The sequence below is a fragment of the Cimex lectularius genome, unplaced genomic scaffold, assembly GCF_000648675.2.
Source record: "Cimex lectularius strain Harlan isolate CLEC.00 unplaced genomic scaffold, Clec_2.1 scaffold273, whole genome shotgun sequence".
Taxonomy (NCBI): Eukaryota; Metazoa; Arthropoda; class Insecta; order Hemiptera; family Cimicidae; genus Cimex; species Cimex lectularius.
The window spans coordinates 281,988-296,036 of NW_019392859.1; the positions used below are offsets into that span (position 1 = coordinate 281,988).

At 35.6% G+C, this 14,049-nt stretch overlaps 1 protein-coding gene across 2 annotated transcripts in view; it reads left to right on the forward strand.

The window, feature by feature from the left end:
* LOC106668446 (5-hydroxytryptamine receptor-like) overlaps positions 1–14,049 on the forward strand; it is a 335,670-nt gene that overhangs the window by 248,375 nt on the left and 73,246 nt on the right. For both annotated transcript variants that reach the window (XM_014397223.2, XM_024228775.1), the window contains one exon: positions 2,709–3,038. In XM_014397223.2, coding sequence (XP_014252709.1) covers positions 2,709–3,038 — 330 coding nt within the window. The remainder of the gene's footprint in view (positions 1–2,708; positions 3,039–14,049) is intronic.

Consider the following 14,049-nt stretch of genomic DNA (forward strand, 5'->3'; position numbering starts at 1 on the left):
ATTACCATAATAGGACCATGAGAATGAGCTTTAATTGCATGATGAAAATATTACTTAAGAGTTCAGCTTTGGGAACACAATGTTCAAAACAATGAGTTATTAAAAGTTTTGTCGGAATTAATTACCTACTTCTCAATTAATACCAAGTAAACTATTGGCACGAGCGAGATTCCCTGTTTTCGCTTCTGCTTCAAATAAGTATAATATTTAATATTAATGTGTTTTTCTTAGTGACCTTTTGTTTCATAATTTGTTGAGGTCGTGAGGAATATTCAAGAATGAGGTAGTTTAGAAAACACCTTTTTCATTTTTCCCGACATTTCAACATTTATTCCGGTCTTCTTCAGGGCCTGGGTAAAATACAAACCATATTTTAATTGGAAAAAATACAATTTAAGATGTAAATATAAATTTTGAACCACGTATTTCACACTCACGTAAAGTATATGAAATACTCTATAAATTGAATATTTTTCCAATCAACATAATTCGGTAAAAAACGAAAAATTGTTTAATAACCTACGACCTGTGTTATGCTCCATTGTCATAATCTCAACTTTGTCATAATCAAAGCTATTAATTTTTTTCCACATCCTACATTTCTAAAATTTAAACAATGTTTATAGATCTCTGGCCCTGAAGATGACCTCAATAATGATCGAAACGTTGGCACGATGAAAAAATGTTTTCTAAAACCTACGTCACACCAGAATGCATCTCACGATCTCCAAATAATCATTGGCTAACGGCCGCTAAACACCATGAATTTTTTTACTACTACTATGTTTATGTTTGTTTCTGGCCTCTCAACATCATTACAGTCATACTGATGTTGCCAACTACGCTCTGAGAGATACTGCTTTGTATGACCATGATAAACATGGGGACATTTTACACAATACAAGCATTAGTTTTTCAGCGGAAGTTCTTTACATTTCAATTTAGTATAGAAGTTTTTTTCCTACCTTGTTTTTGAATTGAAATACTACTTTTGTATTATTGATTTTCGTTTCAAATGCGCGTTTTAATTTTGTTTGATGTTTCTGCAATGTATGTTATAGGTTGATAAAATCTTTCTCCCCCTGGTGGGATAAGCCTTGTAATTACACTCATTCTGCTGTTCATTAACCTTATTAATGACTTAGGGTATCCATTATCTTTATCCATTATCTTATAGATTCCACCTTCATTCTGTTTTCATTATGGAAACAATTGTCACTAAGTTTTAGTGTTGTATCCATAGGGTTGTAGGCAATATTAATATTAATTTTGGAATGAATGTACTGATGAATAATGTTACACCCTATCAGAATTAAATTGAAATGGTATCAATTCATGTACCAAATCTCCTTTCCTTCCTTCATCACAAGCAAGTCTAGAAAAGGAAGCTTCCCAACAACTTCTACTTCCTTTGTGAATTTTAATGACGGATGATATGAATTGAAAGCTATTACAATGTCATCCAACTTTCTCTCTTTTACAATTAGGGACACGTCATCAACATGTAACTCATTCATTATTTTGTCTCCAAGGATTGGTGAAAGAGTTCCTCTCATTGCTACACCTCCACATATGTTACTGTGTACTTTCATCATGTCATCTTCAACATCAATAGCTTAGTTTAATTACCTAATGACTATTTGCTCTAATTCCAGTTCGTTAAATTTTTAATTCTGTGTTCGCGATGAAAAAGTACGCAATTTAATTTGTTTCTAAAACGCAGAGTTAGATTTTATATATAATTATTTTAATCTGTGATTAATTTTACTATGTCTAGTCTACTTTATTTTAAAATAACATTGTGTCTACAAAGCGTTACAACATCAGTATTTAATGGAGAAATGTACCAAAATAAAATCCAGAACATAAATGGACAAACAAGACCAGAGCTTCCAGACAAAATGTGGTACTAAACATAGTAATCCCATTTAGCCTCAGAAAACCTAGATAATTATATTTAATAGTGTACTGTAATCCGCTAAATTGGAAGAAAAAGTTGTTACACCACTAAAAATGAAAACAATGGAATGAAAACTTAATAAAATATTTACATAATAAAAATATATCAAATGTTAACTTCAAAGTAAGCCTATTAGAATGAAAATATGCTTGTCATGTTAGATTAGAAAAGAAATAGCTACCAAAAGCTAGGAAATAGAAACAAATGATAACCAAAAACCCACATGAGAAAAAAGCCAAGCTATTTAATCACCCAGTTCAAAGTACATATGCACACCTGAACATTAAACCAATTAAACCTAGTAATCAATTATTAATATTTTCATCTAGGAATAAAACAATTTCCTCAATTTCCACTCTAAACTATCCCTCTAACCTTATCCACTAGTCCTCGACAACCCATCCTTATATCCTCCACACCGTCTAAAAGGATGATGACCTCGTGACCTCCTATCTTAAACCTCCCAACTAAAAGTACGAGGGTTTCAGCACTGGCTGGCTTCTCTCCAGATTTGTATATACTTATGTGTACTATTTGTCCAATGAATATTTATTTTGAACAGATAGCAGTAAATATTTTTGTTAAATCGTTTAATATCTATAGCCATAAGACTCATAAGTCTCAGCTTGAACTGTTGAATGAAGGAATTAATTGTAAATTCCATTAATAATTCCTCAAAAACATAAACCTTCAACAATAGTAATTTTTTGCAATTGATGGAATAATAAAAATTAATATTTGTTAACAGGTGTTGGCAATGGTCGGGCGATGCGTGGGGAGCTGGTCACTTTGCTGAAGAGCGCTGGGCAACTGTGCTCTCAGGGGGTGAAGAACTCTTCGAGAGAGGACGAGGAGGCACTTTGCTCGGGCTTGTCATCCCTGATCCAGCAAGTGCTTGCCGGCCAGGCGACCCCGATTCCGAGCACATCTTCCTGGATCACCTTAGACAACAGCAGTTGGAATGAAGACAACCAGACGAACGCGACCCTCGTCATCGACGAGAAGGTCTACTTCAGCAGCGTTTTCATGGCGGTGCTTTCCGTCATTCTTGGCATTGTCATCCTCATCACAATTATCGGTAAGAGTTTCGTCTGTTTGAAAGAGATTTTCAAACAAACTTATAAATTTAAATAAATATTTTAAGCATGAAATATATTCAACGGGATATGCTCCATTGAAAAACCACTTTAAACTATAAGTCTATTAACAGATGACCAATGTCAACAATTTTTAGAAGAGAAAGAGACAACAAAACACTACAATACCTAGACCATTCTTGTGTATGTAAACCCAAATATCATATCCTAAAAAAGATGCTGTAATTCCTTATAGAAAAGAAAATCTTCCAGTAAAACTACTGGTAGACATCAGACACAATAGACGAAATCGTAAATTTTGAAGAAGTAAATTATTACGACTCCAAATGGAAAAAACCAAGGAAAGGATACAATGTTATTTCATATATTTTACTTTAATGACTAAAAAGACCGAACCTAATTCTTTTATAAAAACATAAGAAGGACGAGCATGAGTGAAAATGTGTATGCGAGGGACATTATTGCAAGGTCCCAAATCTGTGTAATCTCTTTTCAAAAAGTAAAATAGAAATTGGCCAAGACGTAATTTTTCGGTTAAATTATTTATATTTTTTTTCACTAAATAATAAAATGCAATGTAGCATGTTTTTTCAAGTAAAATGGTTATCTTAGGTTGAAATGGTAAATTTCATTCTGTTGGATCAAACCAATAATTCGGCTAGAATGTATTCATGTCTGATTGGGAATGTGATCTATAGCCAATTCCAGCCATTGTTGATTTGTAATCATTTATCACAATTTTAATTCAATTTGGCTCTGATTTGCTCCCTTGATCATCTTTTAAAGAAATTACATGAAGTTGTGACCTGCTTGTCAAAAATACATTATTTTTTTCTTCTTATGTAATGGAAAGTTACGGTAGGACGAACAGAAGAGATAATATACGACCAAAATGGTGGAATTAGTCTAGCTGAAATAAGTAGCGAGATCAAGCGGTCCAGAATTAGAAACGATCAAACAAATCTACAACTACTCACTAAATAATGACATAGTTAATCAATTAATCCATACTTGTTTAGTAGTCATAATTGACAATGTTGATTAATACAATTAATTATTCTTTTAATCTACGGTTTTTAGTTGAAATGAAAAAATTAGAGTGTCGAGCGGGATTCGAACCCACGACCTTCCTCTCGATACGCCGATGCTCTAACCATTTGAGCTTGAGGAAATGAAGTCACGATAGCTCAAGTGATAAGATCACGGCGTATTGAGCCGAAGGTCGTGGGTTCGAATCCCGCTCGTGTCAATAATTTTTCACCTCAACCAAAAACCATAGATAAAAAGAATCATTAATTTTAATTTACTTACTTGGGTAAGTTATTGCTATTTTGGTAAATTATGATTTATTACATAATCATCAATGTTTCTACAGTAAGTTTTAACTTTTACCCGTTTGAAGTACATCAGTCTTTAATATATGCTACAATAGGCTATCTTCTCAAGATTGTCATGATTGCCGTTTTGCCCGTAATTAGTCCATAACAGCTTGTCTCGAGTACAATCAGCCTTTGCAAGAGGGGTTGGGTAAAACGCTCCAGGGATTCTTGGGACTATGATTTAAATTACTTTGGAATTTAGTCGTCGTGCGGCATTCCATCCCGTTCGAGTAGCGCTACGCATGTCCTGTTGAAAGCTGCACTTATGCTCATCACAATTGTTAAACTCGCAATTATGCTTGGTTCTACTTCTTCAGGAGAAAACGTGAAAAGAAAAACAAAACCAATGCATGATATGTACTGAAATTAATTTCACAACAACCAAATAATTTGAAAGGAAGGCCGAAAAATCTTTCCAGTGGACGACTTCAAAATCCAAAAATACCCTTCTCGAGGTTCGAAACACACCTGGCCTTATTTCTTCAGTCCAGTTCCTATCTGATAACACCGTGATAAGCTATACGGCAAATACTAAAAAAAATCAGGATAAAGTATTTTAAATTATTCAGAATTTAATATAGGTCATATAGGTCCAAGGGATATCCTTTTTATCCTCATATATCCTATGGATTAGCTTGTCGTAACTTCTGAATGTTACATGGAGATCCACATATCCTACACTATCGTTTTGCTAGTTACATCAAATTTCTCAGATTTAAACGTTATATAAATGGCAATTATTGGACTTGTTTAACAAATTACAGTAAGGAGTAGTGTCTTTTTTTTCTTTTTTTTTTCAGTTTTAGTTTTTAGGGAGACAAACTACATTGGACAACGCCAGCCCCCTCTTTCTAAGTTTTTCTTTTCTTGACTTTCTTGGTTTTTAACCTACTAATTTCTTTTCCTGTTTCTCCAACCAAGTTGTGATCTTCTAAGATATAACTGTAACCAACTCTCTCTTTTAATTATCATATCCTGTTGCTACACTATCTGTACCTCAAGGGCCAAGTAAATTGTGGATAAAATTGCACATAAATACAAGTATACAGAAATGCAGAAAACAAGGTAAAACATGATAATCTGGTTTGCATTTACACGTCCCCAGAGTACTCGATATTCCTCGGGGTAATTGTGAGAAAAACTCCGTTCATTCACGCTAATAAATTACATTCACACATTCATCCCCTCATCCCCAAACTACTCGATATTCTTTGAGAAAATTCTGGATAACCCCACGATTCGCGGTAATAAATTACATTCACATCTTCATACTACTCCAAAGTACTCTATATTCTTCGGAGTAAAGGGAATAAGACTATAATAAAAATTCACGCTAACAGATTATATTCACACATTAATTCCCTCTACCCCAGAGTACTCGATATTCTTCGAGGAAATTCGGGTTAAGCCTATCCATTAACGCTGAAAACTACATTCATACTTCATTCAATCCACTCCAGAGTACTCGATATTCCTCGGAGTTATTGACGATTAGTACCTCAATTCACGCAAATAAATACATTCGTTGCAATTAGTAACACATATCAAAAACAAAAAGGTAGAGATAATTATCAAAAATATTTATGGCACAGAAATAATCCATTGTACCTACTGCTGTGTCCCAAGGCCGCGCTTAATTCATTCAATCGTACTTAGCTCTTTGCATTCTATTTATGATATGCTCTAAACAGATAAATTCTCTATGCAATAGGCATCTACGTGGTCTCACCCCATATCCACAGTCATGTAGATACGATTTGTTAAGAGATTTCAACCATTGACAGGGTTGAACAAATGTACCCTCAATAAATACTGATAAATAGAAATTAAATTTTTAGATTCTCTTTGACGTCTGTAGACATCTTTGGACTGTGAGATATGTCGGTATATAAAACCGTGCTTTTGTATATTATAATAATTTAATTAAAAAACACAAATTAAAGTTTTGTATCATGTGTTCGTATGGTGTTGTTATATTGTGTTTTCAGTACAATGTAAGTTCAATACAATATAAAATTAATTTTGTACGATTGAACTCTATAAAATATATTTTTTTGTAAATTTGTGTACATTATGGTAATACGACATCCTCTCAATGAAAAGAAAATTTGATTCCACTAGTAAATGTATTGCTATCAAAATAGAAATGGTTTAATCGCAAAAAAAGTAAATAAATAAACGGTAAACATAACGATGAAAAATAAATAAGTAGCGTTGAAACTGAATTTTTGTTACGTTTACGCAATTCCTGAATATGACATGTGAAAACAAGCGTCTTTTTTAGTAATACTTTTGAAAAAATTGTAATAATAATATGCTGTCAGTACTTTCCGATTTTATCAATATATTTAGCATTTAGAATTGTATATTTTTCGGAGAGTAAAAGGAAAATTGAATTATATTCCTTTCCCCATTTTATGTATTTACTCGAATGTTTTCGTTTTTGCTATCAACGAATTACAATGCTTTCGATCCCTGTTTTCAATATTAAACTCAGGTTAGACAATCCCGCTTCGTTTTTAAATATTTATGTATAATGTGGGAAGTTTAGGGGCCAAAAACAGCTCAGGTCACTGCCGACCGCATGGGTGTTTTTACATCTTTTCCTTTTCTTTCACGTGTATTTTTCAACCTGCAGTCATTTGAGCGTCTCGATCTGTTACTGACTCTCGGCATTTGTATGATAACTACATCGGTATTCTAAAAGCTAGCCTCAGGTTATCAACATCAGAATCGACACTAGATATACAATACATTTATGACGGCGAGCTAAAGTAAATTAACTTCTCCGGAGGAAGCGGTCGGGCGCGACAAAAGAAACCAAGCTATGGCGGCGAAATCGTGTGACCGAAGCGCAGTGTTGAAAAAATGAAACAAGTAGTGTGTGCTCCGGTATTAATGTTTAATGTATGCAATAAAGTAATTGTACAAGAGTAGTTAATTCAAGGCAGGTGAGTAAACCATGTCCAATTCTTATGAGGATGTTAGAAAGTATGCCTAATAATATTAACGACCAAGATGGTAGCATCTTCAATAGCATACCACTATAGTTGGTCATTTGTGTTGTTAATAATATATTTTGCTAAATTTAATCAATTACTTTTACTCTCCAGACGTCACACACAGACCCCCTGATACTTATCGGGGCAGAGTGAAACAACCTCTTCCGTTCACGCTAGTAAATTACATTCAATCCAGTACGGTAGCTTTCCCAAATACTCGGTCGTCCTGAAAAGGACAGTGAGGATCTTTAACGTCCATACCTGCCTCATGGTCTTACCGAATGTTTGGATTCTCAAGATGGGAGATGACGCACCTCCGCATACGACTGATGTGTGTTACAGCGCAGCGTTGGTGTAGAAGCTGTCCCAACCGCGAGGGGCCAACACAAACTTAACTCCCCGCTTGCCCATTCCGAGTGGTTGGGTCTGCATTAAGCATCAGACCGTATGCCGCGCGTAAAGGGCTACCAAGGCCGAAATACATCAGCCTGGTCTCCCACGCACTCTCTAGATAGAGGAAGCCACATCTCCCAGAGTATTGGGGCTTCCCTAGCGTAAGAACTTTCGGATCCGCTCCGACCGCGGTTTTGTTTGAAGTGGAATTGCTAACTACCCCGTAGAGAAGACTGCCTTCGGTAAAGACGCCATTCGTGTAGGCACCACCGACCACTATCCATTCCCCTCCGCCACTTCTCGCCTATTCGAGGGTCTCCGTCAGCGTATTCTGAGCGTCCTCAATGGTCCGATCCTTCGTATCCCGTGAGGCCGGGTTTATAACGATGACCGTTGCGTATGCAAGAGTTTGGGCGAAGGTCACAGATAGAAGAACAGCCTCTTCTCGCCCTCGCCACTAAACCACTACGAATCCATTCCCAATGTAGCAGGGGCTGGACTTTGGAACATTTCTGCTACCACGTAGTACAGATGGTTATGCACCCTTCCCCGTCTATGAAGACAGGATCTGGTACCCTAACCCTCGTGTGCCTCTGATAAAGCACCCACCGTCCCCTGCCGACTCGGAGGCCGACACGAATCCAGCTTGCGCATCAGAGAGGTTGCCACGCCCTCAAGAATGCACCATTATTTTGGGCCCGGAAACCCCCCCCTTTTAAAGAAGGGTTGGGAGGGGTCGCAAGGAAGAGAAAAGGAACCCGGATTGAGAAAGGGAAGTGAACGAGGACACGAGGTTCACCTTTTCAGGCGCCTCCCGTCTTGTCCACCCATTGTCCAATACGATAGCATAAACACTACATATATTTAAAAATCCCTGTAGGTACCGGTGAAGTTCCGGAACAGCGATCTATGTCCGCACCCTTGCCCAAGACTACGCTGTATCCGACGATATATCAAAATATTGCCTATAAACATCAAGCCTTCTACAATTGAAGCGCTCAACCGTTATATTTGCATAAAGGGTACCCTCACGGTCGCTTTCCTGCCGAAAGGTAATTCTTGTATGACTTACGCGTTTTCTTGTCAGTATGGCCATTCGACACGTTCTCCGTGGACCAGGCACCGACGTTACTAACCTGCCACAGTTTGGCAGGGTTTATTTTTATGACACATCGGCTTTTCCATTCTCCTGTTATTGTGTTTGATTCTTGTAGTTTTAAATCCGCAGGGCGAACAGGTTGAGAAACTTCGTGAGGTTTTCCTGTCTGCTTCTTCCTTCTTTTTGCGAGTTATTGATTTCTGAATAAGAGTGAGAGATGGTCGTGTATTTTTCAAAATTAGATAGATTATATATAACGAAATAAAAAGACGTAAAAAACAGATAAACCGAAAAGTTAAATATATTTATGTATATCGAATTTTTGGTAAGAAAGTTAATGTTAGTATATAAATATTACTTTATTTCTTCTTGATATATTGAACAATGTTAAACAAATTACTTAAAAAATACACTAAATATCCTGTTATATTTTAGAGAAAAAACAAATGGTAGTCAAGGGTAAAGGAAAATAAGCGCGGTGAAAAATGAAGTTGCTTTTATAGCGAGCGTGCCACAGGTGGTTTGTTAAGAACGATCAGGGATGATAACAGAAGATGCGGAAATGCTTTTCGTAGTTAATGTTAACAATTTTAAAAAAAATTAATATCTAATAGATAATTGGAAATCAACGGTTAAATGACAGTACTTACTCGCCCGTTACTTAGTAAATTGGTCGAAAGGAAACTAATTGATTAGAAAAAGTAAGATGGCGTACACAACTTAAAAGATTGGATCCAGGGATCATGAGTGGATTAAATTTTTTGAGCCCCCCCCAACCTTTTATACGTATACGTACTGATAGATCCTATCCCATAAAAAAACCTAACCTTGAAAAAAGATCCATGTTCCAGACCTCCTCCAAAAAATTAGCCTATCAATATAATGATATCTACACTATGGCCAAGTCCGTGTTTTTAACCATAATCTGCGAAAACTCAAGATAAACGTTCCATGCATCTTCCCAAAAATGTCGGCCTTTCAAAATAATCATATATACATTGTGGCTACCCTCACGTCACTCCTACTTTTGTGAGCAACACTTATTTATATTACTACCACTTGGCCAATTTCTGAATGGGTATTAAAACACCAGGAAGTGTACTCACACAAGAAGGTATATTACATCGATATCGCTCACTTCTACCTCGGGTTTAAAACTACAGAATAGAAACAAACATGCAATACGGTGTATATATAGTAATATATACGGTGAGTTACATTTTTAGTAAATACCTGTTGCATTCATTATTGATACGGCAATGTAATGCATGTAGAACTTTCATTTTTGAGCGAGGCAAAAAGAGAGACCTCATACATTATTTTCATTTTGGCATTTTTTATAATGAATAGGCCAATGGTGATATAAATACTAATATAAAGTCACGAGTAACGAAAATTAAACCAAAAAATAATGTTACTTTACTGTTTTAACTGAGAGTTAATCAGCTTTTAAGTGAGAGATCTGCTACCCACAAGAGGTAGATTCATTAATTTAAATGAGATGATGGAACAAATTTCCTTCTGCGCTAACACAATAACCCAGCTGATCATAAAATTGTCCCTAGACTTTATAAGTTTTACTGAGAGTTATTGTTTCACGTGTATTTGTACAACTTGGAGTTGGTCTACATTTTCAAAACCTTCAAGATTACTATAAATAAAACTGTTTAAGAGCGAGAGAGAAAAAGAGAGAAAGAAAAAGAGAGAGAGAGGGAGAGAGAAAGAGAGAGAGAGATAGAGAGTGAGCGAGTAAATGAGTGAGTGAGGGAGAGTGAAAAAGAAAGTGTGACAGTAAAAAAAAAAAACATTATTTTTAAGAGAGTGCTTTTGCTAGGCGAAAAATGAAACAATGTATATATACAGGGTGGTCTTTTTAAATGGCCCAGCTGAATTATTCTTGACCCAATGACGCTATCAAAAAAAGACGTGTTTCATAGTTTTTAGTATCTAATTTAGTTTCTAATTTTTACCATTTTTTTGTACAAAAAAATATACAGGGTACCTCAGGCCTAGTTCAACTTCAACATTTCAAATACGACCCTATACACCCAGACACATCATTTTAAACGATTTTTTACTCTGAAAATAATGGATTTGAAATTTGTCAACAAATGACAAATAGTTTGGAAAAAAGTCTCTTTTGGTTGCTATTTATTAATCACATTTCATGTTCGAACTGTCTGCCTTGCGTAAAGATGCAAAGATTTGCTATTTTTAGCCACTCTTCACCGGGGCTCAGAGCGATAGAGTCAGGGGAGATGGATTGACAAGAAATTTCTGTTCTTTGCCGCAGTTCTTCCACTGAGATTGCTGGGTTAAGATTGGTGTAGACACTATTTTTGTTTGATTGTCAAGTGAACTTTAATCGGGCGGTCGAGCAGGCCGAAAGATCGTGCCACCTATCCCGGAGAGAAGATTCAACATAACGTCTCACCTGCAAAGAATTGTGCGCGGGGGATCCATCAAGCAGGAAAATCATTATTTGTTGTTTTTGCAGAGGAACATCATCTAATAGTGTTTGTAAAACCTCCCTCAAAAATTGAGTAACTGAGCACCATTTAAATTATTTTATTTAAGGCATTTTAAGGCCCAATTAATTTATTTCCGAGAAGGCCATATCAAACGATGATACTGTAAACCACCTGATGATGACAAGAGTACGAAATTCTCGGATTTTCTTCTGCTTTCGTTCAAAAATTCCAACAGCTTAGTATGCAATTAGAATTTAACTTTTTCATAGTCCATCGGATGTATGGAGGTACGTTTTCTTTAGCCTCACCAACGGAGGAACGTTAGACGCCTGTCATAATCAGAGTCCCGAACTCCCTGGACAAGATGGGAGCTTAAAATTTTAAGTCCGGAGTACATATCTAATTTTATTTTTGGAAAAACCTAAAACCCTTCCAACATTTCGGAGAGATTATTTTTGCGAACATAAGTAAAATATTGAGCTCTTCGTCAAAATTAAGCTGCAGGTTTCTTGGTGATAAAAGAGCAACTGATCAGTATCTCTCATATTGCGAGAAACACGAATAAACATTTTGTGGTTTACTCTGGGGCGATCAGGAAATTTCTGGGACCACAACTCGACTGCACAATGCGCAATACCACCATTATCAATAAGCAGTCGTACATATCAGCTTGCAGTTGATCGGAAAAATCTTTGGTTCATTAACGAAGAGTTACTATTGTAAAATTTATTTACTTCCAGGAATTAATATTTGCTCTCATAATGCAAGAAACTACAACAGAGGGTAAACAATAAAGGCAATTCCCGTTTACTTTAGTGAAGAATCTAATTATTGGAATTAACAACGAAACAAACGAAATGCGTTTTTCAAACTTTCTGTCATAACGGTCTTTTTTTGGCCAGTTTAAAATGCGATTGCACCATTGTTTTCAGCGAAAAAACCTTTTAAATCGATGAGACAGGTTAAGAGAAAAAAGGATCGTTTTGAATTTTTGAAGTTGAACTGGGACCGAGGTACCATGTATAATTTTTCTCCAAAAAAAAAGTAAAAATTTGAAACTAGACTAAAAAATATAAAAACGTATTTTCTGTTTCTGCCGAAGCATCTAAAAAATAGACACCTTGCGTACTTTCACTTCCCCGAATAAAAATTCTATAGAGATAATTAAAGTTACTAATTCTCTTGATTTAAAATAAAAATTCATTAAAGTATTAAATGTTATAATTTCAAATTAAAAATGTACAATTTTTTGAATACATAAAATTTGCTCCAACTAACTGAACGGGTAGCTTGTCATGTTGAAATGAAAAGATCAATTAATACGGCAAAAGTGCTAAATGTAACCTTAAAAAAAGTGAAAAATTTAAAATTCAATAATATCATTATACTTTGTATGTAAGGTCTTGGTCGAAATGAAAAAGTTAGTATCACGAGCAGGATTCGAACCCATGACCTTCGGCTCAAGACGCCGCTGCTCTAACCACTTGAGCTGAAGTTGTTGACTCTCTAACTCAGCGTATTGAGCCGAAGGTCGTGGGTTCGAATCCCGCTCTTGACGATAACTTTTTCATTTCGACTTACATACAAAGGATAATTAATTGAACGAAATAGTTCGGTCAATCGACCACTAAATATAATCGATTTTATATTATTATAATTACATTGTACGATAATGAGAAAGAGAAGGGAATGTAAAATTTTATTAGAACACTTGTAAACAATTTTTTAGTTGAAATTCGTACAGTTCATTTAATTTTTTTTTTTTTAAGCATTACATTAAAAAAATTAGTTTACAGGTTGAAAACTTTCTCTGTTTTACAAATTAATTTTTTAAAATTAAATGTCTTTATACGTTCATCTAATTAGTATTGCTTTTTTCATTATTAAAAATGCTACGTTCTGACAATTCTGGCGATTTTTTGTCTATATTTGGATTTTCATTGGATTGAAATATTTTGTTCTAGTTGGAAGCTTTTGGTACTCCATGCTGCTTACAAATTATTGAACAATTTTCCTTGTTGTTTTCCCGTTTATATAAATTATTTTGAGATGACGGATTGGAAGGTTTTCTGCTCTTTCATTTAACGGAGCGGTTTAATCACACACACACACACAATGAATTTCTCGGTGGAAAGTTTGTTTCCCGGCAGCACAATAGGCTCGTCTCGGCTAGTTCTCCTTGTTTCCGCGAGATGATACTTGTGGCATACTGTTTACGAACAAAAGGGTTTTGTTTCTGGTTGATTTGTGGGGGCGGCGGTTTTGTATGTTATACTTCTGCCGAAGAATGAGCTACAGGCTCAATCGCCCTCTTTCCCGGCCCCCTTATTGTTTTCGGTGTCGGTTCATCCGCTCGCAAACGGGGAAATCCTTCATTCTAAACGTCCTTCCCTTTTACTTTATCCCTGTTCTTATCTTGCCGTGCGAAACAAATGCAGGCATTATTGGACCGGTCTATTATTTTTATGACGGTAATACAAAATGAAGTATCGGCCTCGTGGTGGAAAAATAACCACGAGATTCTATGGAAGAAATAAGAAAAACAATATTGTTCTGCTTAAAGCGGGTAATATTGGTTCGCAGAGGGAATGGGAAAGATATAAGAAGTTCTCACAAGCTCCACATCCTTTATAATAGCAATAAAACGC